Consider the following 25,860-nt stretch of genomic DNA (forward strand, 5'->3'; position numbering starts at 1 on the left):
AGGAACAAACTTCTTACAGAATTTAATGTTTTCAGGGCTGGGCTGGGCAGAGGAAATAAACAGGGGTTTCACCAGCAGAAAAGCCCAGGGGTCCCAGAGAGCTGGACGGGGCTGACTGGACGGCAAGTCACCAGGAACTTACTCTGTCTCAGTCTCTGTCTCAGAACATTCCAGAACCATGGCTGCTCCTTAAACCCGAACTTGCTGTTGCTCCTTCTTCTTCACTTCTGCCCAGATGTCTGACAGGTCCTGGATAAACTGCTGGATCTAGCAAGGCCAAGGGACTGGAGTTAACCCCAGCCGGCAAAAGGCCACCCATTCAAAAACGGACCATGTCTGGGCGTAACCTGCCTGTAAGGAGTCACCATTCTCCTGTGACCGACTTCTTGAGGCCACTTTCCATCACTTGACATTTATTTTAGACGACAGGGAGAATCAGGCTTAGCAGACTAGAAGTGATAAACAGAAGTGGATCTGGGAACCCTAGAGGCAGACACAGTGAAAGGGTGAAGTACAGGCTGACAGTCTAACAACAGGGAGGCAGAGGGAGCTTTGAGCAGACTGAGCTAAGAGCGTTTAGCAGGAAGGGGTCAGCTGGTTTCCGGGCAGATAGCTTTCGGCACTTTAACAACCTTCAAGGCGGTCATTTACTTGAAACCCAGAATCGGTGCTCATTATGATAATCTTGAGTTATCAAGAGAAGTTTAAATTCTATTCACTAACTTCTGTTGTAAAGAACACACCACCCATACGACACAGTGGAAAGAACACAGCCTCCTAAATCAGAAGACGTGGGGTCCCCCCAACCTAAATGTCCATCAACAGATGAATGGTTAAAGAAGATGTGGTATATATACACAATGAGAAGTTACTCAGCCATTAAAAAAAGAATGAAATAGTGCCATTTGCAGCAACATGGATGGACCTAGAGACTATCATACCAGGTGAAGTAAGTCAGACAGAGAAAGACAAATGACATATGATATCACTTACATGTGGAATCTAAAAAAAATAGTATAAACGAACCTACAAAACAGAGAAACAGACTCACATAGAAAATGAACTTACGATTACCAAAGGAGAAGGTGGGGGAGGAATAAATTGGGAGTATGGGATTAACAGACGCACAACAACCACATATAAAATAAACAAGGATTTACTGTACAGCACAGGGAACAATATTCAATATCTTGTAATAAACCATAATGGAAAAGAATTGGAAAAAAGAATAGATATGCATATATAGGTATCACTGAAGCACTCTGCCATACACCTGAAGCGAACACACTATTATAAATCAACTATACTTCAATTAAAAAAAGGTAGACTTGGGGTCCTGATGCAGCTCTGGGGAAATCACTTCCTCCTTCTGGGACTCAGTTTCTTTCTCTTTAAAAAGGGAAGATGGAGAAAAGGTTGGCCTCGATGGCCTCTAAGATCTCAGTCCTAAAATGTTTCCTTTTTGGTAGTGTTCCCCAAGGTGGGGCTACCCAGACTGTCCAAAACTCTCAACGACCCCGTTAGTCGCTAATACTGTTACTATTACCAATATAATTCCTATTTCGCAAAAGAGGAAACAAAGAATCACTGAATTAAAGTAACTTTCCCAAGGTTACAGAGAAGACAGTCCAGTATTTCCCAAAGTATGTTTTTATAATACGTACCCTCAAAAGGGCTCTATGGTCAAGTAAGTGTTAGAAACTTAATGTCTTGGAGAGTCTCAGGGCAGAGCCAAAGCAAAGGCAGTGTGAAGTCCTGTATTTTAAAACCATCCAACTTCATTTAACTTAGATTTTTCTAAATTTTTTAGTCCACAGAGTCCTTTTATTCCCCCAGAGGAAACTTACTAGTATCTTGGAATTCTAGGATTTGCCAAATATGGTTTGGAAAATGCTGCTCCAAGCAGTTTGGGCTTTATTCAGAGATAATGCTGGGACTTCCACACGCAGTATATTGAATTCAAATGGTCTTGGCCTATTGCAGAGTCCCTTTTCCTAGGTGGTACCTTGCTCCCAGTTCTAGATTAATGGCCCCCTTCTGAAGCCCATGCTGAGAGTCTCCGGGTGGAGCGCAGCAATACGCCTCAGCCCACAGGTGATTCTGATTCTGTTAAAATTTGAGAACCACGACTCTGGGGGTGGTCCCTCCACTCAATCAATGAATAACCAACCTGGCTCAGTGGACCCAGCTGGCCAGGGACTCGGGCCTCCTCTTACCATGTCCAGCTGTTTGTGCGTGTCGTCCAGGGACACGAAGGTCGCCTCCTTCAGCTGCTTGCTCACGATCTGGAAGAGGTTCAGAGTTGCCATCTTAATGGTGCCAAGCAGGAGGGTCTTCTTGGCGGCTGTGTTCTGGATGTGTGCCCAACGAGATTCCTGGGGAGGGCATGAGGGCGGGGCGTGAGCACTGTGAGCGTGAGTGTGTGCGTGTGCGTGTGCGTGTGCCCTTCTCTCCCTCTGCGCCCGGAAGCCCCCGCCCCGCCCCGGGCGCTCACCCAGATGATGACGTCGCTGCGCGCGCGGTCGAAGCGCATCTGCAGGCGCGCCAGCTCGTTGTTGTGCTGCAGGATCTCGTCGTCCTTCTCCTCCTTGTAGCGCGCCAGCCGCGCCTTGGCGCGCTCGATCTTCTCCTGGCCCTCCTGCGCCGACTGCATGAGGTCGTGGTGCATGCTCACCAGCGTCTTGTAGCGCGCTATCACCTCGTGGATCTCTTCGAACTGCGGCGGGGGACTGGGGTCACTGCACCGCTGCCCCGGGGGCCCGACCCCACTCCAAGCCCCCAACTCCCAGCCTCGCTGCCTCTGCTTGGCAGGGAGGCCCTGGGCCAAGGACACAGGGCAGAGGCTGCGAGGCGTCCTTGGCGTCCTGCTGCCCTCTTCCTGGGTTGGAATGGGCCGTGGGCCACGTGCTGGGGGCACGTGCAACTGAACCTGGTGTTCTCAGTCTTGATTGCTTGTTCGAATCACTTGTGAGCTTTACAAAGGACACCTGCGAGGCTCCACTCTCAGAGACCCAGATTTAAAAACCCTTCTGAAATTCCCCGAGCTGATCTAGGCTGAGAATTGATGGCAGCAGTGGGGGGTGAGAGGGTGCATTTTGAGATGCCTCCCATGCAGTAAAGATCCTATTCAGCAGGAATGGCCCACGAACCACTTATAAGCCAGAAACTGCTAAATGCTAGGAGCAGAGCAGGAGATAAGGAAGCCAGACCCTGCTTTTGTGAGGCCTACGACTGGGCGTGGCGTGGAGAGAGGTCAGAGGAGTAGTCAGTTACAACACAGCGTGATAAGCCCTATCGGTGACTGGGGGATGGACTGCAGGAGACTGCTGGGGCGTATCTCCAGCACGATGCTCTCTGGTATTCGTTCACCAATTGCGGTGGCCTCCCTCCAACCAGGGGCTGGAGAGGTTACAAGTGGGGCAGGTGGCTGGCCAGGCTCAGCTGCCTGCCTTCTCCGGTATGGTCCAGTGCCACGTCACTCTGGCCCTAACTTGCCGGCCCCACTCAGCAGAACAGAAGCCCTGCACCAACCCTTCTTTAGAAGGTGGTATGAGCACGACTTCCAAGATGCCAACTCACATCCCCGGGGGTTTTATCAAAGTGTGCCTTCCAGCCACCCAGGGGACACTCCCTGAGCACTTTCTGCATCTCATGACTTTTCCAGCAATAGATTGGTGTTCCGGCAACTGCCCCGCTAGCCTTTCCTCAGATATATCCTCTGAAGGCAAGGGCCACTTAACACAGCATTAGAGATGGAAACAGGCAGAGAAGATGTCCTGGGAGAAGGGATGGCTAAAATGAGACCAGAGGTAAGAAGATGGCCAGGCAAGGGCAGGCGGGGGAAGGTGCAGAAGTCGTACAGGTAGAGGGAACAGCCTGGGTGAAGATGACAGGGTGTGCGGGGCAAGTTCAGGATGAGGAAGAGAGTGTCGCATGAATGGCCTGAGTTCAAGCTGGGGAGGGAGACATCTCCCTGGAGAAGGAAAAAAAGTGCCCAGTAAACCCTGAGGAGTGTGGAAGTCATCCGGTAAAGGAGCAAGCAGAGAGATCACTTACTGTCTGCACTTCTGAGAGATGCAACGGTCCACCACACTTAAAACCAACGGGCTACATCAGAGCAACCAGGACCACCTCTCTAAAACTCAGTGCTGATGTCAACAGGACTCAGGTGCCGACCTGGAGAGGCTCCCGCTGTCCAAAGATGGGACCCTTTGAACGTCAGTAAGAATAAGTGCAAAGGACTGAAACACAGCAAATGTGTTAAAAAAAAAAAAAAAAGAGTTCACAGTGATACCAACAACATGGCAGGGCACTTCTGGAGGATGCTGGAGGACCAGTCATTATTCCGAAAACTGTAATAAAGAATCAAACCTTTAACAAGCTTTTTCTTTAAGATCCATATGGTCATCAAATAGTTGATGAAGGGAAGATTCCCTTTATGAAGTCCTTTTCTGGATGGTGGTATTCTAGCTAATTCATGAAGAAAGGGTCTCAGAACATTTCCAGCACCCTAGAAAGATCTTCAGCCCTGTTTTAGTCACTACCTGCCCCCGCCACTACTGAGGAAACCAGAACTGTGACTTCTGTCCCCAAAGATTCACGTCCCCTGTTTTTAAACGTGTCAGTGGAATCACACAGTATGTCCTCTTTTATGTCTGGTTTCCTCTGACCAGCAGAACAGTAACATCTGTGACACCTGAGAAACGTACCAGCCAAATGCAGCGTGGGGACTTTGTCTGGACCCTGGTTGGAGCAAACCATCCGTACAAAAAGCATTTGTGCAATACCTGGGGGAATTTTAACGTCGACTGGATGCAAGCATGACAATGGTACTGTGCTGATGTGAAAAAGAGCTCTTTCGGAGTTATACACCGAAATACTTATGGGTGAAAAAAAAATACCCTTTGCTTTAAAATGGCAGAGATGGAGAGCTGACGATGAGTTGATAATTGTTGGAATTAGGTGGTGAGTAATGGGCATTCAATAGACTATTCTTTTTACTTTTGTGTATGTTTGAAATTTCCCCTAATACAAAGTTATTATTTTTTTAAATCATTTGATTGGGAGAAAGAAGCCATAAAAGGACATGGACATACTATTCATAGTTTGTGGACAATGTAATCTATTGTCACCAGTAATAAAAATAAGCATGAGAGTGAGAAATTAAAAATCTGGATACTGGTTACCTCTGAGGAGAGGAGGAGGATGGAGTTTGGAAGGGGGACCCACTGGGGTTTCCATGACCAGCTGTGTTTTATTTAAGAAAAGAGTCAAGTACAAATAGGGGGAAATATTAAGATTTGACGAAGCTGCGGTGAGTACTTGGGTGCTGCTATATATTGCTGTGTACTCTTCAGTACGCTTAAAATATTTTGAAAGAAATAGAGGAAGGAGGAAAGAGAGAGAAAGAAAGAGAAAGAGGTCACGCTGGCTGGAGGATGCCGGGCAGGCTGGTGGCCAGGAGTCAGGCCAAGCTGAACTCCAGGGGAGGTATCTCTGGTCTGGGTGAGGAAGGGGCAGGGGCTGGATTCCAGAAATACTTAGGAGGCAGAACAGACCAGATCTGCTGATTGATGGCTGTGGCGAGTGAGGGAGGAGGAGGAGGAATCAGGGATGAGGCCCGAGTTCTGGCGGGGCTGTGGGTGGGGGCCCTGCCATTCACCAGTACGGGACCCACCAGCAGCAGGGCCGGCCGGAGGCGGGCAGGAAGCCATTGTGGACTCAATAAATTAGATGGAGGGGACTGCAGCTTAGGTGAGAGATCCAGGCCACCGAGAGCCGGGCCAGTCTCCTCAGTTCTAAGACACACCGTTGTCCAGCTCTAAATCTGAGTCATATCTCACCATTTATCTGCTGCTTTACTAGAGTAGTCCTCCCTCCCTCCTCCCACCCCCAGCCCAGTTACTAACGGGACAATTCACCGGACCGCAGGTAGAACCTTGGAACGGAATCTGGGACTTGTGCATAAATAAATCAGGTTAGTGGTTCTATATGGAAATTGCCAGGACTTTTTAAAAAGCTGTGCATCCTTTGTGTCCCAGTGGCCCCTACAGGACATGGATTCCCACCCAGAGGGCACAACTTATACTTCCCTCCACCCTGGTGAGGGGCCCTGCTGCTGTTCCCCGGGGTGCAGGGACCCAGGGTGGGGAGCTACTGACGTGGCGCCATCCAGGGGAGGCCCGGGGAATCGCTCAGGGAAAAAGCAGAGGGTCTGGGACAAAGACCTCAGGGAGCTTTAAGGAAGGAGGGAGAAAGAGGAGCCTGAGGAGGAAGGGCCAGAGGCAGCAAGGAAGGAGGGGAAGGGGGGAGGAGTCCCAGAGGAAAAGGTACAGGTATGTTTCAAGGGAGGCATCCACGGTGTCAAATACTGCAGGAAGCGTGGGCAGAGGGCCAAGAGGTTCCCTCAACTCTGGTGACAAGGCAACTTGAGGAAGAGCAGTTGTCAGTGGCCTTGTGGGACCCACAGATGAGTGGTTAGAAGCAAAGGCTCTGCCACTTCTAAGCTGTGCAACCTTAAGCTGGTAACCTGACCTCTCTGAACCTCCACTTCCTCCTTGTAACAGGGTGAAATACTGGCTTTCCTCCCGGGTGAGCAAGCGGGCTGAGCGAGGCTTGGAGCACAGCACCCCGCCCAGGGCCCAGCACAGGCCAAGCGCCCCTGCTCTGCGTGGGGCTGGTGTTTCTCCAGTTTCTCTCCCTCTGTCTCCCCATTTACTCTCAAGTAAACCAAAAAACACCAGGGGGGAGGGGAAGCAGGGAGAGTGTGGGTCACATCCAATGCAGGCAAAGCTGATCGTTTTGCCAAAACAGAGCCTCATTCTTCCAACACGCACGTGTAGACAGAAGCCATGTAGACAGGGACACAGATGTCACTCACAGACACAAAGATCCACCACCAGGCCCCCGACCCTCTCCCAGCTGCCCTCCTCGGCTGGAGGGGTCTCCCTAGAGCAGGTGACCATCCCTGCGAGGGTCCCTAGCCTCCTCCCCTCTCCTGCCATAGCCTGGGCCCCCGGGGAAGAGGGGCTGGCGCTGAGGAAGGCACCCCCGCCATTCTCCCCGCACCTCCGAGTTCTCCACCACCTTCTCCAGGTACTTGTTGAAGATGGCGTATTCTTGCAGCTTGGCGCTCATCCGCTGGTGCTCCAGCCGCAGGGCCGCTATCTCCTGCTTGGCCTTGGCCAGCTCATGCACGCACTGCCTCTTGAGTTCTCGCTCCTTGTTGGCCTTCTTCAGGGCCCGAATCCGTTTCTGGTCGTTCTCCTGGGGCCGGGGAGGTGGTGCCGGTCAGGCACGGGCCCTGCCCTCCCTGGGGCCCAGGCCGGTGGGGCCCCCACAAGGCCTCGGTCCACCCCGAGGATGGTCAGGGCTGGCCAGGCCGCCCATGTCGGGGAGGAGGTGTAAGGAAGAGCATCTCCAAGGTTATCTGAAGCTGGTTGGGGGGGTTGCAGCGGACTGAGGTGGGCCAAGAACGCTGCGAGGGCAGAGGTTTAATCCAGCGCTGAAGGTGGCCTGGTGACAACAAACAGGAAGTGATTCTGATTCTGTGAGACCTGCGCTCTGGCCTTCCGAGAGTGGCCTGGGGAAGGGCTGGGGAGGCCCCACACTGCACTGGGCTCAGTGTCTGGAGAGAATGCCACCCGGGGAAGGCTGAGAAAGTCCGGAAGTGGGAGCAGGAACCCTTCTGACCAAGTTTCTGTCCCTATTCTTAGTGGCGGCCGGGTGTCATGGGGCAAAGTCCTGGACCCAGGCTTGGGAGGCCCGAATTTTCTCCCAGTTTGGTATTTGGTGCCTCAACTTCTCCCACTGTAGAAACGAGAGGCAGGAGCCACTCTCTTCCTCTCAAAAGCTGGAGCAATTGTGAGCTAGGAGGCGGGCCTACTCCAGAGGGGCCAGGCCATTCTGGAGAGTATGCCCCTGGAGCGCAGCCTGGCCTCAGGCTGGGACAGGAGGAGGTGGTGCAGGCAATTCGATGTCCGGACAGAAAGACACGAGGCTTAGCTGGGCCGACCCCCTTCTCCTTCCGTCTGCAAAGCCCTCCTTCCAAGATTAGGGACGAACCTCTCACGCTGCATTTGTGTGACTCCTTTCCCCCTCCAGGGGCTCCTGTGAGTCACACGGACGGGAACGTGTGGTGGTGGCATCTGGGGAACGTGGAGGAAGGCGCTCTGCCCCGTGGGTGCAGGAGAGGACAGAAGGGCCCTAAACCAGTAGCTTTCAAGTCCGACTGTGCATTACAATCCCCCGGGGATACTTTTAACAATGCAGTTGACTGGGCCCAACCTCAGGCCTGCTGAAAGCAAGGAGAGACGGGCTCCAGGGGTCCGTCCTTGTAAACCAACCCTCCAGGATTGTGAGGATTTGGAGAACCCCTCACCCTCCAGTCTCCTGCTACCCCAAGCACTCCACGAGCTTTCCTCTGGCCAGTAAGGACTGGATTTCTAGAGAATAAGGCCTGGTCCATCAGCCTCCTTTCCCAGCTGGTTTAGGCACAGAGAGGGACCAAAGATGCTTGAGAGCAGGGCTTCCCTGAAGGAAGAGTCCAGCAATTACCCCCAGGACTGGGCCAGCCCTCAGGGCTCAGCAAGTGTTGGCTGGAGCAGGTCTGGAGAAATCTGGATTTTAAAATGGTTACATCAGTCCTTAGGGATCTTCTCAGAATGGACTCTAGTGCCTGGTTCGTATATAGTTTGTTTTGTTTTGTTTTTTAATTTTTCTAATGGAGGTACTGGGGATTGAACCTAGGACCTCGTGCCTGCTAAGCACACATTCTACCACTGAGCTCTCCCCTGGTGCCTAGTTCTTACATGCCCTCTGCCTGGGCCTTCAGTGCCAGGGTGGAGGGGCAGAGTGAGCTCGGGGGACTAAAACCTGGTCTGACTCATCTTTGTATCCCCCAGTGCCTGGCCCTGACTGTGGCACATTCATTCATTCATCATCCATCATTCATTCACTCACCAGATAAACTGTACGTACCAGCTATGGACAAGAAAATAGGAAACAGCAATCTAGACGGGGCAGAGTCTGGCAGGGCAGCAGGAAATTATAAACAGGGCAGTGGGAGGGGCACATAACGGGGGAAGCTCCAGGCATTGCTGAGCACCAGGAGACTTCTAAGCCAGGGTGAGGCATCACAAAGTCTAGGGGAAGGAGGGAGGGGGAGGAGCCACTTGGCCAAGGGCAGCGTGTGGCTGCAGCAGGGCCCACCCCTTCATACCTGGATGAACTGCTCGAACTTCTGGATGTGGGCTTTCAGCTGGGCTTCCTTGATGCCCAGTTCCTCCCAGCGCAGGTTCAGCGTTTCCATTCTGCGCTGAAATGACTTGGGGTGGGGGGAGCAGAGAGGTCAAAAGGAGCCCTGCATGGGGACCAAGGGAGGCCCCAGCATCCCCTGCCGCAGAGCCTCTGTCCCCAGGTGCCTGCTTTCCACCCCACGTCCACATCTGGTTCAGAACAGAGCATCCCGGGACGCTGGTACCCCGAAACGTGGATCCTTTCTGTGCTCTGCAGAGGAAACAAAGGACCACTACCCAGGACTCCTGGCTCTAGCCAACACCGCCCACAAAACAGAAGGCTGTCTTCAGGCTGTCCCTGGGCCCTGTGGCCCTTCTTGCCCTCCACCTGAGTCACTCACCTCCTTCTTCTGCTCCATAGCATGGTGCAGGATCTTGGCCTCCTTCTTCTTCTCCAGCAGCCGGATGGATGGGGAGTCTGACTGGTCCTCGATGCTGGGGAACTTCCTGCCCAAGACACAGGCAAGAGGGACCGTGGACTCTAAGCACATGGGCAGCCTGGGACCGGGAGGAACCCATGGAGATAGACACCCATGGGGAGGGAAGGGGTCCTCTCCTCCCCCACCTGAGTGGAAGGAATGGTGTGCTGAGAGGGAGAGGGGGCCTTGCTGGCGACTGGGAAGCATCTAGGGCCAGGCGGTGTGATGGGGTGGGTCAGTACGGGGTGATGTGGGGCGCTGGGCTATAGGAGTGGGGGGGCAGGCTGAAAGGTGGGGCGCGGGGTGGGCCCTCCAGCACTCACTGCAGCAGCTGCAGCAGCCGCTCCCCATACTGCAGCCGGAAGTACTCGGCCAGATCCTCCTCCTCCATGATGCCCAGGCTCATGGCAGCAGTGACCTGACAGCCCGCAGCCGGATCTTCACAGTGAAACGGGGGGTGGTGGAGCCACAGGTGGCTCAGGTGGCTGGGCTCTTGCTTGTCTCCTCCTCCTCCTCCTTCTCAGGGTCCCACAGAAGGTAGGTGTCTGACAGACTTGGGGAAGACAGTTGGAGGCTGACGATCCGTGGCTCAGGATACTGTGTGGGGAGGGTGCTGGGAGACCTGGTTACCTAGCAACAGGTTTCCTGGTTCTGTAAACCGCAAGTGGAACCTAGACTTTGCCCTCTGACCCTTGTCCCCAGTGACCTCATTCTTGCTGGGGTCTGGCTCTCTCTGCTCCTGCAGTTCCTGGGCAGGAGCTCTTGGAAGAAGTGAGGCTCCATTAGATGCTGGTTCCCAGGGCTGGGAGGCAGGGTCTGGGTGTCCCTGGCTGAGAAAGGGGTTTTGGCAGAGGCATCCTTGTGAAGGAGCCCTGCCCTTGGGGCCTGCCTCCTGGACCCAGCTGTGTGTGTGAGGGTGAGGCAGGGGGCTGGGGCTGGGACAGGTGGGTAAGAAGTCAGGGACGGAAGGACAGAGGTGCTTATATGATGTGGGGTGGGGATGGACAGAGACACATGGGACCTGTGGGAAGATGGGAGAAGGCCTGAAGTTAGGGACCAAGTGGCGGGTGAAGGATGTGTAGGGGTGTGTGTTGGGAGGGGCTGGGGGTGGTGGGGCGGATAGGCAAGAAGCCTGGGGACTAAAGAGGCCATCCCTGGGAGACAGAGGACGCCCAGGAGGAGGCTTCTCAGAGGGTAAGAGACTCAGAGCCATGTTTTGAGGTTGGCGGAATATTAAAACATGAAATGTCAAAACGTGGTAACATAACTGTCGGATGTTTTACGTGTTTATTTTATGATGCCTGCCTGCCTTCATCCCGTCAGAGCATCGGGCCTGAGCTCATTTGGCCTGAGGTCCAGCGTCTAAATCTGAGACCCTGTGTGTGAGGCCGACGCCCTGAGGTCCCCGCCCGGAAGTGACGGCCGTGACCTCGAGCCGGCCGCTGCCCGGCACAGACTCCCGGACTGTTTGGTCCTCTCAGCTTCCCCTGTCCCCGCTGGCCGCGAGGCGTCGGTTCCCTGCGGGCCTGGGATGCGGAGCCAGGGTGCGGCTGGGGTCCGGAGCCTTGCAAGCCCACCCCGCGGCATTGCCGGTCCTCTGGCGCCCCCTGCTGGCCGCCCGAGTCTGCCCTCAATCCTGGCCCCGGAGCAGGAGGAGACGTGGTGGGGGGCGCGGCCCACCCTTCCCTCTCCCATTTTCACCCCTCAGCCTCCGCTCCTGAGCTCGCCGCTTCCAGCCAGCCCGGCCGCCCAGCAGAGGCAGCAGGACACCCCCCACCCCGCCCAGAACGCACCCAGCCCCACCCCCTCACTATCCCACCCCACCCCAAGCCCCACCAACCAGAGATGGTTCTTCACCCAGAGCACCTCCAAGAAACAGACCCAACACGGTGACAACAAGAGCTCCAGTAACGATTATAAGCTCCTCAAAGGAGTATGTTTCTCTCCTTGTTAATCCCTAGAGCCTGGCAGTCTGTTTGGGGTTCCCCCAACCTCCACCCCGGCCCTCCGCCTCCCCGGGGTGTGTAATGTCATTTCCAGAGGTGAGGAGGCGGCTCGCTGTTTCCCGAATCACCTGTTTGCCCTGGTATATCGACGCGTCCTTGGCTGCATCTATGAATCAGGTGGTCCAGGGCCAGGTTGGTGAATCGAGGCGGCTGCTAAGACATCACCGTGTTCCTGCCCCTGGAGCTCCTTCTGTTGCTTCCTCTGTACCTCTCACGAAAGTCGTGATCCATCCCGATCACAAACCACCATCCCTCCCTGGGGTCCCACTGCCTTTCCCTGAGATGTGGGTCACGATGCAGGACTGTCTGGGATTTACAGAAGTCTGTGCTCTCCCAGATTCCCATCCTCCTCTCTCCCTGGGTGAGCCCAGCTTTCTTACCACTCCCCACCCCTAACCCCCTTTTCCATCTTGATATTTGCCTCTGAGGCTTCTAGAAAAATCTCCTAATGGATTTCGGTTGATGGAAACCAATGTCCGTATATAAGCCACAGTTTCTGTATCCACTCATTGGTTGATGGACATGTAGGTTGTTTCCGTGTCTCGGTTATTGTGTTAATGCTGTAATTAGTACAGGAGCACAGATATCTTTGCGGTACTAATTTCACTTCCTTTGGGTGTATACCCAGAAGAGGGATTGCTGGATGATATGGCAGTTCTATTTTCAATTTTTTGAGGAAGCTCCATTCTGTTTTCCATAATGGCAGTACCAATTTACATTACCACCAGCAGTGTGGGGTTCCCTTTTCTCCACATCCTTGTCACTCATTTTTTCCCTTTTCTTTTCTTTTTTTGAATGACAGCCATCCTAACAGATGTGAAGTGGTTTCTCGTTGTGGTTTTGATTTGCATTTCCCTGATGGTTAGTGATGCTGAACATCTTTTCATATAGTCATTGGCCATTTGTATGACTTCTTTGGAAAAATGTTCAAGACCTTTGCCCATTTTTAAATTTGTTTGTTTGCTGTTGAATTGTATGAGTCCCTTATATTTTTTGGATATTCACCTATTACCAGATATACGGTTTGCAAATATTTCCTCCCAGTCTATAGGTTCATTTTGTGAATGGTTTCCTTTGCTGTGCAGAAGCCTTTTAGTTTGATGTAGTCCCACTTGTTTATTTTTGCTTTTGTTGCCCTGAGCTTGGGTGTCAAATCCAAAAATTATTGGTAAGAGCAGTAGCAAGGAGCTTTTCCTCGGTTTTCTTCTAGGAGTTTTACAGTTTCAGGTCTTATTGTTGAAGTCTTTAACCTGTTTTGAGTTGATTTTTGTGTATGGAGTAAAATAAGGCGCCAGCCACATGCTGCTGCATGTGGACATCCAGTTTTCTCAGCACCGCCTATTGAAGAGACTGATACAGCAGTGAAAAAGCAAGGTCTCCACTTTTATGGTGGCTGAGGGAGAAAACAGGGAATAAACAAACTCTGGTTACTTTCTCTGGGGATGTTGTCTGCAGGACATCGCCCCCGCTACCATCACAAATGCCCATGAGTGGAGAGTTGGGACAAAGGAGCCAGACAGTGCCCACAGACCCAGGCGCCTCCAGTAAAGCCTCCCCAACTGGGCTGTTTATCCTCCAGGCACTGTGGGCACAAGCTGTGAGCTTTTCAAGAGCCTACAACAATGTCTGAAGCCTGGAAATGATTATTGGTTCTAGAATACAGAGAGGAAACCACAAAATAAAGAATAAATGTTTAATTAAATGCATACAAACATAATAGTCCAACTTCATGAATTGTTAATTTTAGCATTCACTCAGCATTTCACACATTTGAAAGTAATCTGTGGATCTGATTTTCCCATTTCTTGAGACTTTCCAATTATGCACAGATTTGGGGGGGAAAAATCAAAGCAAATTGCAAGTTAAATGAGTTGTTCATAGACAAAAATTTCAAAAGTATATTTACCAAAACTCTCTAACTTTTTCCCCCTCAAATTATATTTAGTGCAAATTATATTTAGTGTTGATGGAAGTGCATTTTAATCTGTTTTCTACAGCGGGGTTTAGGGCTTAGCGGCTTTCCCTGGAGCTTCGCGTTGTCTCCAGATGGCCCCAGTGTGTTGTCACCAGTAGGACTCACTGAACCCAGCCATCTTTTCATAGAATGGCGCTGTTAGTCCATTTTGGCAATCTGCTGAGGCTGAGGACGACCGGCCCCTTCAGAGGCAGTTTCAAGGGCCTCTTGCAGGGAAAGGATGAGGCAGAATCCTGGTTGTATTCATCTCAATGACTAGTCAGGGTCAGCTCTGATCTTGGAGCCTGTCCCCAAACCTCAGCCTGCTCTGTGGCTTGTCCCTGAATGGTAAGTGGCTCCCTGCTGTGTTTTGATGCCTGATTTCCCAATGCTGGTGTTTCTGGGAACTCCCACTGGTCCAAACCAACAGCTCTGCGGGGCAGCAGCTGAAAGCAGCCCTGTCCTTCTGACCTTGATGTATTCAGAGCGTGGCTCTCTCCATCAGGACGCTGGCTGATGCTCAGTCCATCTACGGGAGCTCCTGCCAGTCACCATGCCATCACCTAGGAGAGACCTCATGAGCAGGAAGAAGCGTCTCACGCTCTCATCCAAGTTATTCCATCTATTTTTATTATCCTCCTCCCCTGGGACTCCTTCAGCGCTGACGCTTTTTTTTTTTAAACCTCAAACAAGTATTTCAATATTTGTCATACTTCCATTTTCAAACATGAAACCCTATCTCTTTAAAGATGAAATATTGCCCTTGAATCCATATATATATATCTGCAGTAAAAGTACAAAGAACTGCTGAGAATGATACACAGCAAATTTGGATAATGGCTCTTACCTCCTGGTGGCAGTGGAGAGAGGGTTACTATGTACTGGTAATGAGTAATATTTTAGATCAGACACTGAGGACACAAGTGTTCATTATATTCTTCTGTGCACTATTGGCAAGTCGGAAATATTTAATAATAAATTAGAAGGAAAATATTGTATCTGCTCCCATGGTAGGTTAATCGTATTTGTCATTCTCAATACCTGCTAATCCTCTTCCAAACCTCATTCTAATCAGTGGTTTTCCCTTTCTCTTGTGAACCTCTGCCAACATCCCCCCTTCTCCTCGTTCCCTGAAACCTGACTGACATTCCACCCTCTAACTTGACATTCATTTTGGTTAATAACTCTCTCTTGTTGGGTGTTCCCCCATTTATGTCTCTTTATCTCCTTGGAAACCATGTAACCTTAAAATATCTCAGTGTTTCTTACCTGCCGCCTCTTCATGCACTGCATGGAATCACAGAATTTTAGAGCTAGAACAACCTGAGATCACCCGTTCCAAACTTTTCATTATAGAGAAGGAAAGAATGGAGACCTGGAGATTAAACTTCATCTTTAGCGGGGAGGGTAGAGCTCAGTGGTAGAGCGTGCGCTTAGCATGCGTGAGGTCCTGGGTTCAATCCCCAGCACCTCCTTGGAAATAATTAATTAAACAAACCTAATTACCTCCCCCCACCCCAAAACAAACAAAAAGTAAAAAATTAAAAAAAAAAAAAAACAACTTCATCTTCAGCAAGAGCAAAACCAGGACACCAAATGAGGCTGACTTCAGGTTTCCCACAAGACTGCAAACCAGGAGAGGCTCTTCGCTGCAGAGGGGAAAGAGAGGTTGATGGATACCTGAACCGAACACAAACACTAAGAAGAAAACCAGAAAGTTGTTGAATCTCTCTCTCTCTCCTTCTGTCTCTTTAATGGTTGTCTGGAGCAGAAGACGGCCAGATACAAAAAAACAGGGCTCAGACTAGGCCATTTCTCTCCTTCACATTGCTCTGGGAAGATCATTGCACAGCCTATTTCTACTGTTTGGCAAGAAAACAGCATTAGCCTGGTGCCAATGTAATGCCAGCTCAGAGCAGAGAGGTGGGAAGGAGGCAGCTTTGGAGCAGATACGAGGCACCCAAGCCAGACACACCTGAGTGCGCCCTCTTCCAGGGACAGGGAGTTGTAAGACAGAGGCAGTCCCTGAAAAAGACCAGCGTCTGGGGAGGAGGTTCTGGAAGATTTACTGAGAAAGAGGACTGAGTGGTTGAGAGAGGAAAAGGGGGGTGGTTGCTTTCAGGCAGCAACACCAGACACTCTCTGACTGTCCAAGTACACCTTGCCAGCCAAGGTAACTGGTGGTCCCAGGAACATACAAGCGCGTAGGGAAAAGTAATGAGATGCTGGAGGACAGTTGTTATAAAATAAAGGGAACAGACTAAAGAACCTGTACCAAGGGAAACAAAACCAGTGAATAAAAGGAATAAGGATTTAAAATAAACACGACAAATATCCTCAGAGAGATGAGAGAAGATACTGGAAACCTGAAGCTGGAAGCAGGCATAAATGATGAACAAATTCAGTGCACATACTGGATGTGAAAACTGAGTGAAATATTTAATGTGTATGTTGAATGGCAGATGGATACAGACAAAGAACTGTTAGTGGGTGGAAGACCATTTTTAGCAGCTCTTCCAGAAGGCATCAGAAAGAGATAAAGAAAGAATAAAAGTTAAGATACAGAGTATTGAAATAAAAAATAGAAAAGCTAAGTAATAACAGCAGTTTCATAAGAAGAAAAAAATGGAGAGAGATGAAATACTTGAAGGAAAAATGACCAAGGAATTTCAGAAGAGACCTCAACTTAAAAAAACCTCATATCTAAGGAAAAAAAACCCAGTAACACCTAGACATAGTACAACAAAACTAATTATTTTCATCAACTTTGGGAAGTTTCTAGTCATTATTTTAGAAAATATTCCTTATTTTCTTCTTTTTTCTCTCTTCTTCTGGGACTGTTATGTGTATGTTGGTATGCTTAATGATATCCTGCAGGTCTCTGAGGCTCTGTTCATTTTTATTAATTCTTTCCCTTAGACTGGATCTCTGCTGACCTACCTTCAAGTTGCTGATTCTTTCTTCCGACAGCCCAGCACCTATAGTGGATTTTTCATTTCAGTAATTATAGTTTTCAACTCCGGGATTTCTATTTGATCCTTTTTGGTAACTTCTGCTTTTGTTGTGGACATTCTCTACATGGTGAGCCATTGTTGTCATACTTTCCTTTAATTCTTTAGACGCGGTAACTTGCAGTTCATTAAACGTATTTGTAATGGCTTAGTTAAAGTCTTTGTCTACTAAATTGAATACCTGTGCCCCCCTCGGGGGTATTTTCTGCTGGCTCTTTTATTTTACTGTGACATGGCATACTTTTCTGTTTCTTTGCCTATCTCGTAAATTTTTGTCAAAAATTAGGCATGTAAAACAATATATTGGAACAACTTGAAATCCGATTCTTTCTTCCCTGATTTGTTGTTATCACTGGGTTTGTTGTTGTTCTTGTTCTTGTTGCTGCTTATTTGTTGGTGACTTTCCTGAATTAATTCTATAGATTTTATATTCCCTGAAATGTGTAGCCCTTGAGCTCTCTGCTAGCCCTTTTTATTTTTTTAAGTTCTTATTTTAAAGTCTGGTCTCCTAGGGTTCACTCCTAGTTCAGTGTCACTTGGTGGTAAGCCAATGATTGGTCTAAAGATTCCTCTTGCCTATGTGTCTTCTGCCCATGGACAAGGGGCTCTGTGTCTGAAGACAGACATTCAAACTTCAGGCAGTTTACAAAACAGACTTAGCTTTCACTTCCTGAGCACAGAGGAAGGGTCTGAAGGTCAGTCAGAGGTGAGTGCCTGGGGCCATCCTTCCAAGGTCTGCACATGGGCACAGCCTTCTAGACCCCCAGGAACACGGCTGAGCTTTGCAAAGTTCCCTGTGGTTTTCTAGTTCTCCAGGGCTTACTTTAAAACTTTCGTTGTTGTTGGCCAGGCTTTTGTTTGCTCCAACCAAAATCACAACCTTGGGCAGCTGAGATTATGGGCAGATTGCTGTTGTTCGTAGTAATTCTCTAGGGAGAGTCCACCCTCACCCCACCCCCCACCCCCGCCCACTGGGCTGTGAGTCAAACCAAACAGCCACAACACTTCGGGAATGGAGATTTTTCAGGTAGCTTTTAATTTGGATGAAATATTGACTGTGCTCTAGGAATGTGCTTTTAACAGAGCTCCAAGAGAAGTCGGTCTTCTCCATCAGCTTTGAGATCTCTGACTTTTCATGACTCCTGGGCCACCAGCCTGGGCAGGGAGAGAGGATGGGAACAGCCCCAAGTTAGAATGCCACAGATGCCACTGTCTTGCAGAAGTTCAGTAGTTTCCCTTGAGTAGCTAATTTTCAGTTCATTTAGTGGCTTTGGTACATTTCTAGAGTGTAGAGTGGTTGATGGTAGCTGTTTTGCCAGTATTTTTGTTGTTTTTATGGGAGAGTGGTTCACCGAGATCCTCACTTCACCATTCCAAAAGGTGATCTCCCTTGAAAGCATTTTTAAAAGAGAAGTACCTCAAGAAGATGGAAAATGAATCCAGAATGAAATAATGAGATATGCAAAGTAAAAGAGGAGAACATACCTTAGAAAAGGTTAGCAATGCTTCTCCCCTGGTGGGAATATATACACACACACACACATATATATACACACATTGTACATATAGGTGTGTATATATATATATGAAGCAGATAATTCAGAAATAAAGCTGTGTACTAGAAGCATGGCTGGGGAAGGGGCATGGGGAACTGATGATGGAGGAGGAAAGCTGGAGGGTGATGAAATTATGCTAGGGTACTTGTCCTGTTTAAGGAAACATACAGATTTGTTAAGCTTAAGAAGTTGACCGGGCAAAGAATAAACAGAAGTAAGGGTCATAATAAGTTAGGGTTGACCACGAGAAGAGTATAAATGGAATGTGTTATTTTCTACAGAATAATTTGATTTTGCCAATGGAAAGTAGAACTTGTCAATTGAAGGAAGGAAGTTTTGAACCATTCCAAAGACAGAAAAGAGTCAAGTGTAGTAAATAGAAAACATAAAATGAGATAGCAGAAAGAAGTCCTAACATAACATTAACATATATAAATGAAGATGAGTTAATCTCAGAAATAAAAATATAGAGACTCTCTGGCTCTAAAAACAAGATGCAATAATATATTTTTAGTAAGAGATTATTTAAGAAAAATTAGAAAATAAAAGGTTAAAAAAATTCTGGCACATTAAAATAAGAAAGAACTCCACGGTAGCAGTTTCAGCATCAGCAGAAAAAATGAATTTAGGATGAAAAATAACAAGGGACAAATAGAGATGTTATACACTAATGAGGAATAATGAATCAAGAAACGTCATAAACACATACACACCCACCAATGCATCCCCCCAATATATAAAGCAACGAACAGCTAAAATGAGGGGAGGGGATTAAGAGGTACAAACTATTATGTATAAAATAAGCTACAGGGACACATTGTATAACACAGGAATATAGCCAATATTTTATACTAACTATAAATGGAGCATAGCTTTTAAAAATTGTGAATCATGATATTGTATACCTGTAACATATAATACTGTACATCAACTATACGTCAACAAAAAATAAATAAAACTTAAAAAAATAGGGGAAATGGATACACCAACAATTGCATTTGGAGACTGCAGCACAAATCTTCCAGAATATGATTCATCTAGCAGATCACAAAAAAGCAGGATGGAATATTTGACTAACACAACTAACAGTCTTGAACTAAATTACATGTACTTACATAACTCTTTATTCTGAACAAAGAAAATCTCCACGAATTACAAATTACGACATTGCTCACATCTTCCAACCATAATGAAATAAAGTTAGAATTTAATGAAGGGAGAACTCTTAAAAATCCCACATTGCCAGGAAAAAATTAAAATGACCCTTGGGCTCAAGGGGGAATGATAACGGAAATTATGAAATATTTACAACACCAAAGTTTGTGCTGAATTACGACGTCAAAATTTGTGCTAAAACAGTGCATGAGAAAAATTAAGATCTTGACTACATGCATTGGGAAACAAGAAATACTGAGAACAAAAGACCTAAGTGTGTAACTCAAGTTGGAAAAAAATACAGCAACACAGTGAACCCACAGAAATAAAAGGAAGGAAATCACAAACATAACGGCAGAAATGAAAAGAGAGAAAAATAGTGGATAAAATTAAGAAAACCAAGAACAAATCCTTTAGAAACACTAAATGCAAACCTCAGGAAAGAGTCAGAGAACTAGAGATGATGGGGCCACGCAGCTGGAGATTGTGCCCAGCATCCCCAAACCAACAGGGTTTGCTTTGACAGCAGCAGTCGATGCCAATTAGAAAACGTATGAGGAAGTAAAATTACCTTTCACAGCAGCGTCAGACACTATCAAGTATTTAGGATCTTATATTATGAAAACTACATAAGATCTTTATGAAGTAAAATTTAAAACTTTATTAGAGGACATAAAGGAGACTTGAACAAATGGAGAGACATGCCGTTTTCATGAATAAGGTGAATTAATGCTGGAAAGACACCAGATTCCTCCAAAGAAATGTACAAACTCAATGTAATTCCAATAAAGATTCCAGAGTTTTTTTTGGAGGGACGGTGACAAACGTACTCCAAATTTTATGAGGGAAGTAAAGCTTGAAAAAGAAGAGCAAACAGGAAGGATACACTTTACCCAATATTGAGGCATATTACAAAGCCAAGTGCTCAAAACAGTGTGACATTGTGCAGGGGCAAACAGATTAAAGCAAACAGAGAACTCGACAGCAGATCTAGGTATACAGAGGTCATACCATAAATCAGTGGAGGAAAGGATGGAGTAGTTAATATATGGTATTTTAACAACTGGCTAGATGGAGAAATAGAAAGGTGGGTTCCCACCTTAAGCAGATGTGAGGGAAACCCCAAATGGGTTAAAGACCGAAATGTCAGGGATTACAACTGTGGCTCCAATACTGAAAATGTAAGACACAGCTTTGTCACCTGGGAGTCAGGGCTAGTAAGAGATTCTTAAATAAGGTCCCCAAAACAGTCAGGGGAGAAAGTTTAAGTTTGCATTAAAATCAAGGATTCCTGTTTAAAAAGGACATCAGAGACAAAAGTAACAGAGGGGTGACAGACTGAACAGAGGTACTTCCTGCGTGAAAAATCAACCAAGGATTAATATCTAGAATGTATAAGGCACCCCTACAGAATAAGAAGAAAAAAGACAGGAAACCAGACAGAACCCTGGACAAAGGATGCTGTGGAAATAGGAACTGTAGACTTCAAACGCTTTGACTTAACCTTGGTTAAAATGATAGTTGGAACCAAAGGTCAGATCACAACCTGAAAACCTTCTGAGGAAAATGCTTTGGAAAACGCAGGGCATTATCCTTGCTTGCAACCCTGGAGATAAGTGTGCCGAAACCCTTTCATTTCCCAAACAGTTCCAGTTCCTCGCAGGGTAAGGCAGGTCTGCACTCCCGGCCCTAAAATTGTTTGGGTGTGGCTAAGTCTTTTGGGAGCTGCAGAGGGAAGGAGGCAGCTCCCACTGCCCCACCCCCAGTGGAAGCTCAAGCTTTCTTAGCGTTAAAGGAGCAGAGTTAGGAATCCCACTCCCCATGCCAGAACGCTCAGCTCCGAGCCAAACTCAGGCATAGACAGATCCTTCCTCCATTAGACCTGCCTTTTTTATTTAAAAAAAAAGTTCATTGTGGTCAAATACACATAACATGAAATTGACTGTCTTAAACATTTTTCAGTGTACAGGTCAGTAGTGTTACATACATGCATGTTGTCATGCATCCAAGCTCCAGAATTCTTTCATTTTGGAAAACGAAAACTCTGTACCCATTAAACAGCCGCCTCCACTTTCCCTCTCCCCGCACCCCGAGCAAAAACCATTTTACTTCCCATCTATGTGAATTTGATCACTTCAGGTACCTCATATTGTTACTGCTTGCCCCGCAGTGCAGGAAGTCAAACGCTGAGACGCCGAGGTTTGCAGCAGAGAAAGGGTTTACCCACGAGTCAGCGAACGGCGGAGACCGAAGGTGAGAGCCTCCTGGTATTTATGGGATAAAGAGGCAGGGTGGTCTGAGGCATGAGAAGCCAGGGGCAGGGTGATTGGTGATAAGAAAAACGTGAGGCAATCGTCATCCTGTGGAGGCGCAGGCGCAGGCGCAGGCGCAACTAAGCTACACGCTGCTTCACGCGACGTTCAGAAAAAGGCAGTATTTTTGGTTCACTCTAGGAGTGCACAAGGGTTCCCATTTCTCCACATCTTTGTCAACACGTCTTATTTTCGGGGGTCTTTGTTTCTGTGGTTTTCTTTCCTTTTCCTTTTTGTTAGCAGGCATCCTGATGGGCATGAAGTGATATCTCCCCATGCCCCTGGTTTGCTTTCCCTAACGATCAGTGATGTGGAGCACCTCTTCGTGTGTTTGTGGGCCATTTGTGTATCTTCTCAGGAGAAATGTCTGTTCAAGTCCTTGGCCTATTTTAAAAATTGGGTTGTTGTTTTTTTGTTGTTAAGTTGTAGTTCTTTGTATATTCTGGATATTAACCCCTTGTTGGATGTATGATATGGCAATATTCTCTCCCATTCCATAGACTGCCTTTTCGCTCTGTTGGCTGTGCCCTTTGATGCTAGACACACCTTTGCAGTCTGTCCTCCACTTGTAAAGCCCATCACTTGTTTCCACTGGTGGAGGTCACGATGGTGGTCCATGATGGTGGACCCCCGTTTGGATGCAGTAATGGTACCTGGTGACTCTTCTCTCCTCTCCCAGGCCACTCTGACTTTGATTCCTTTTGCTGCAGTAAAACAAAGATTTCCGAGCTACCAATTAAAAAGAAGGCATCAAATGCCTGGTAAGATCAGACTAATTTGTAAATGCTTGTGACACCCTCTTTTTTGGTGGAGGGAGGTAATTAGGTTTACTTACTCTAATGGAGGTACTGGGGATTGAGCCCAGGACCTCGTGCCTGCTAGGCACACAGTCTACCACTGAGCTACACTCTCCCGCTCCGTGACACCCTCTCTGCAGCCACTGATATAAATTGGTGAGACCCGGCAGACAGAGTGGGAGGAAGAGAGGAGCAGGAGCTGAGGACCTGTGAAGCTGATGTTACTTACCCGCTAGGCTCTGACCCCACGTGGCCCCATCAGCCCAAGGACCTTTGGGACGTGCAGCCACTTTCCCTGATTTTTTCACAGTAACACCGCCTCCCACCCACCCTGACCAAGACGAAGCAGCACTAGGGTAGCCTGTCTCCGCAGGAGGAAATACCTGGGCTGCTCTGGGCTGGCAGGGCTGCTGGTACCTGTGCCTCCCACGCCAAGTCCAGGGCAAACGCTGCACCTGGCCCTTTTCCCAGGCCCCTCTCCGGAAAGTGTCCTACTTCTCACTTAAAGCCACCTTTGCAGTGGCACCAGATCCGCTAAAGGGTCCTCGGGGAGCCAACCTCACCGTGACCTGGAGCTTTGGGAAGGGCACAGAACCGGGTTTGCCCAGGGAGGCAAGGACGGAGGTTTCCTCGTGTGTTTGGTGCCCCCTGGTGGGAGGCTTCTGAACTGCGGGCCGAATCTCTTCCTGTCTGGTTCTCGCTCAGCAGTCCCAGTGTCTGGCCCTCAGCTTATCCCTCGCAGTCCCTACAAGATGGCTTCTCAGGCCTGAGGGGATGCGCTAACCCCGTGCACAGGGCAGAGGGGATGCAGAAGTCCAAGGCTGCTGCCTGTGATGGTAGACATGTGCAAAGCTGGAATTTGGATGCCACTGGGAAGGAGTTCCCTGCGCCCAAGGTGCCTGTTGACTATGGGGCTTTCGAGAGTCTTTAACTGCTAATATGTAAGATTCTAAATAATCAATATTTCCATCGCTTCCCAAACTGGTCAGCCGCAGAATCCTTTTTTAATGCCCCCACCCCAATCCACCCCACTAGGATTAAGTGTTCTGCAAAACTCACCTGGGATAGGATGGGTTAAGTAAGCCTGAGCACACAGGTGAATGTTCATCCAATATTTACTTTCCTCTCACCTGGAACCAAGATGTGTGAGAAGTCGTCAGTACCTCTGACAGCCATGAGGCTGCGCACTAAGGATTTCACTTGCTTTTCACTTTATGAAGCTGAACTGACCTCGTGGCTCGTTAGTAGACTAAAAAGTCCCACCTCAGGCTTTATGGCCGGTCCTGCCTGCAGTGTGCGGGCCGAGTTCATCATCTCCAGGAGGTTTTCTCCTGCACATCCCAGCACTCAGCCCTCATGCCTGCCCCACACTTCCTGAAAGACTGTTTGAACTTCTCACTTGACGTTCAGCTTGTCCTGTCTTGTTCTGTGTGTGTAAATGTTTTCTGCTGGGCCTGCTCACTGGCCTTTGTCCCTGGTTCCTGGAAGGCAGCCTCTGAATCCTTGGCATTGCCTGAGTTAGAAACGTGTCTTTGTTATTCTTGGTGGGCCTCTCAGACCCCACTTGTGTTTATGATGATGAGGTCACTCAGGAAGGGCGGGGCCTGGTGTCCGTTAGTAAAGTGACCAGTGCTGGACCCTAGAATGTCTATGCTGATAAGATGACTCGGGGAGGGGCCTGGCCCCGCCAGAAAGACCAATCACGTTGTTGAATAGAAGTCTGGGGCTTTGAGCCACATGACATCAGCCTGGCTTCTGGGAAGGGGACAGGGGCTGAAGAGTGAGTCACAGGCCAGCGAGTCAATGAACCATGAAGATGTGATGCAGCCCCAGGAAAAACCAGATGCCAAGTCTTAGCGGGTCTCCCTGGTGGTCACCACTCCGCGTCTGGTCACATCAGTGGGCTGAGAGGTGCTGGGTTCTGACTCCACGGGGAGGGGACGTGGACACCGACCCCCCAGACCTCACCCTATGTGTCTCTTCTTGTGGCTGGTTCTGCTTTTTGTGTCTTTTGGCTGGAATAAAACTGTCATTGTCAGGGCAGTGCTTGCCTAGGTTCTGTGTCATTCTAGTGAGTTACTGAACCCGAGGGGGTGAGTGGGAACCCCAACTTTGCAGCCAGTTGGTCAGAAGGGAGGGTGGCCCTGGGGACCCCTGAACTTGTGGCTGGTGTCTGAACTGAGGGCAGTCGTGTGCTCTTGGCCCATGGAGTAACTCCAGGCAGTTGGTGTCGGAAGTCATGGCAGTTCTGCTGCGTGAAAGCAGACATAAAAGTGTACATGCTATAGTCTTTAAAAACACTAATATTTAGTGACAGAAAGCAGATCAGTGAGTGCCTAGGACCAGGGTAGTGGCAGGAGGAGGGCAGGATTACCAAGGAGGAGGAAGAAATTTTGTGGGTGATGCATATATTCACTACCTTGATTGTGATGTTTGATTCACAGGTGTGTGTGTATATGTATATATAAAAAATGAAAAATATTGAACATATATATAGTGAATGACTATATTCACTAGCCTGGAAGGGGAACCAAGGGGACTGGTACTTGGCCAGCCACCTCACCATCACTGGGAGATTGCATTAAAATACAGATTTCTGGGCCCCTACCTGAGAGATTCTTATGGAGCCCAGGAACCTCTTTCTGGATGTGCTCCTCAGGCGACTTGGACTGCCAGCCAGGCTCGGAAGCGACTGGAGTAGCAGGGAGCGCAGAAATGTAGGTTAAGGAGATCAGAGTCCCGGAGATGTTCCTGCCCATGACCCAACATGTGGCTTTTCCGAGACTCTGTTTTCTCGTTTGTAAAATACAGTCAATGACTTTAATTTATTCACAGGGTTGCTATGGGAGGTCAGTTGGCACCGGGGCAGTGAGGACTACCTGTAGCATCTCACCCTAAGGAGGCTGCCACACCCTCATCAAGGCAGATGCAGAAACTCTCCGTGTGCGCTTGCTAGGTGCAGCCTGCGAAATGAAAGCCCAAAGGACATGAAAGGGCCCTTGCTCTGACCTAAGTATGGAAGACGACTCTAAGGGTCCTATTCCTGGTGAAACACACATTTGAGAGGAAGAATGAAAACCTACTAACTTCTGCCCATGCCCCTGACACATATTACACTTCCCATCATTTTCTCTTATTGGAGACTTAGGTACCTGGGTGTGAGGGGGGCAGGGCGCCTGTATAGCAGTGCAGAGAGAGAGAGCGAGAGAGAGAGAAGGGTTTCAGTTCTCCCCACCATCCTTACCTGCCCACAGCATGGCTTTTAGAGGACTGGGCTCATGCCTTAGGATCCATGGGAATGTACATGACTCATCAAAGCCGGCTGCCCCGTCTACCAGCTGAGTCCTGCAGGTC

General features: G+C 48.7%; 1 protein-coding gene across 1 annotated transcript; it reads right to left on the reverse strand.

The window, feature by feature from the left end:
- Positions 1–24,486, reverse strand: CCDC42 (coiled-coil domain containing 42). The gene is made up of 9 exons (XM_006176942.2): positions 23,737–24,486; positions 23,566–23,636; positions 10,039–10,268; positions 9,638–9,743; positions 9,221–9,325; positions 7,069–7,266; positions 2,495–2,716; positions 2,217–2,375; positions 1–267 (listed from the first exon to the last, which is right to left on the reverse strand). Exons 3-9 carry the CDS (start codon positions 10,119–10,121, stop codon positions 190–192), a joined length of 951 nt encoding a protein of 316 aa, XP_006177004.1. The 5' UTR covers positions 10,122–10,268; positions 23,566–23,636; positions 23,737–24,486; the 3' UTR covers positions 1–189.
- Positions 24,487–25,860: the final 1,374 nt, after the last annotated feature.

Source organism: Camelus ferus, chromosome 16, assembly GCF_009834535.1.
Source record: "Camelus ferus isolate YT-003-E chromosome 16, BCGSAC_Cfer_1.0, whole genome shotgun sequence".
Taxonomy (NCBI): Eukaryota; Metazoa; Chordata; class Mammalia; order Artiodactyla; family Camelidae; genus Camelus; species Camelus ferus.

What these genes read in the sequence shown, in the direction of transcription:
- CCDC42 (XM_006176942.2), bottom strand. Translation starts at nt 10,121, where the DNA reads ATGAGCCTGGGCATCATGGAGGAGGAGGATCTGGCCGAGTACTTCCGG. An exon ending in CGGCTGCTGCAGCTGCTGCA is followed by an intron (nt 9,744 to 10,038) that starts GTGAGTGCTGGA and finishes TGTCTTGGGCAG; the next exon opens with GAAGTTCCCCAGCATCGAGG. An exon ending in CTATGGAGCAGAAGAAGGAG is followed by an intron (nt 9,326 to 9,637) that starts GTGAGTGACTCA and finishes CCCCACCCCAAG; the next exon opens with TCATTTCAGCGCAGAATGGA.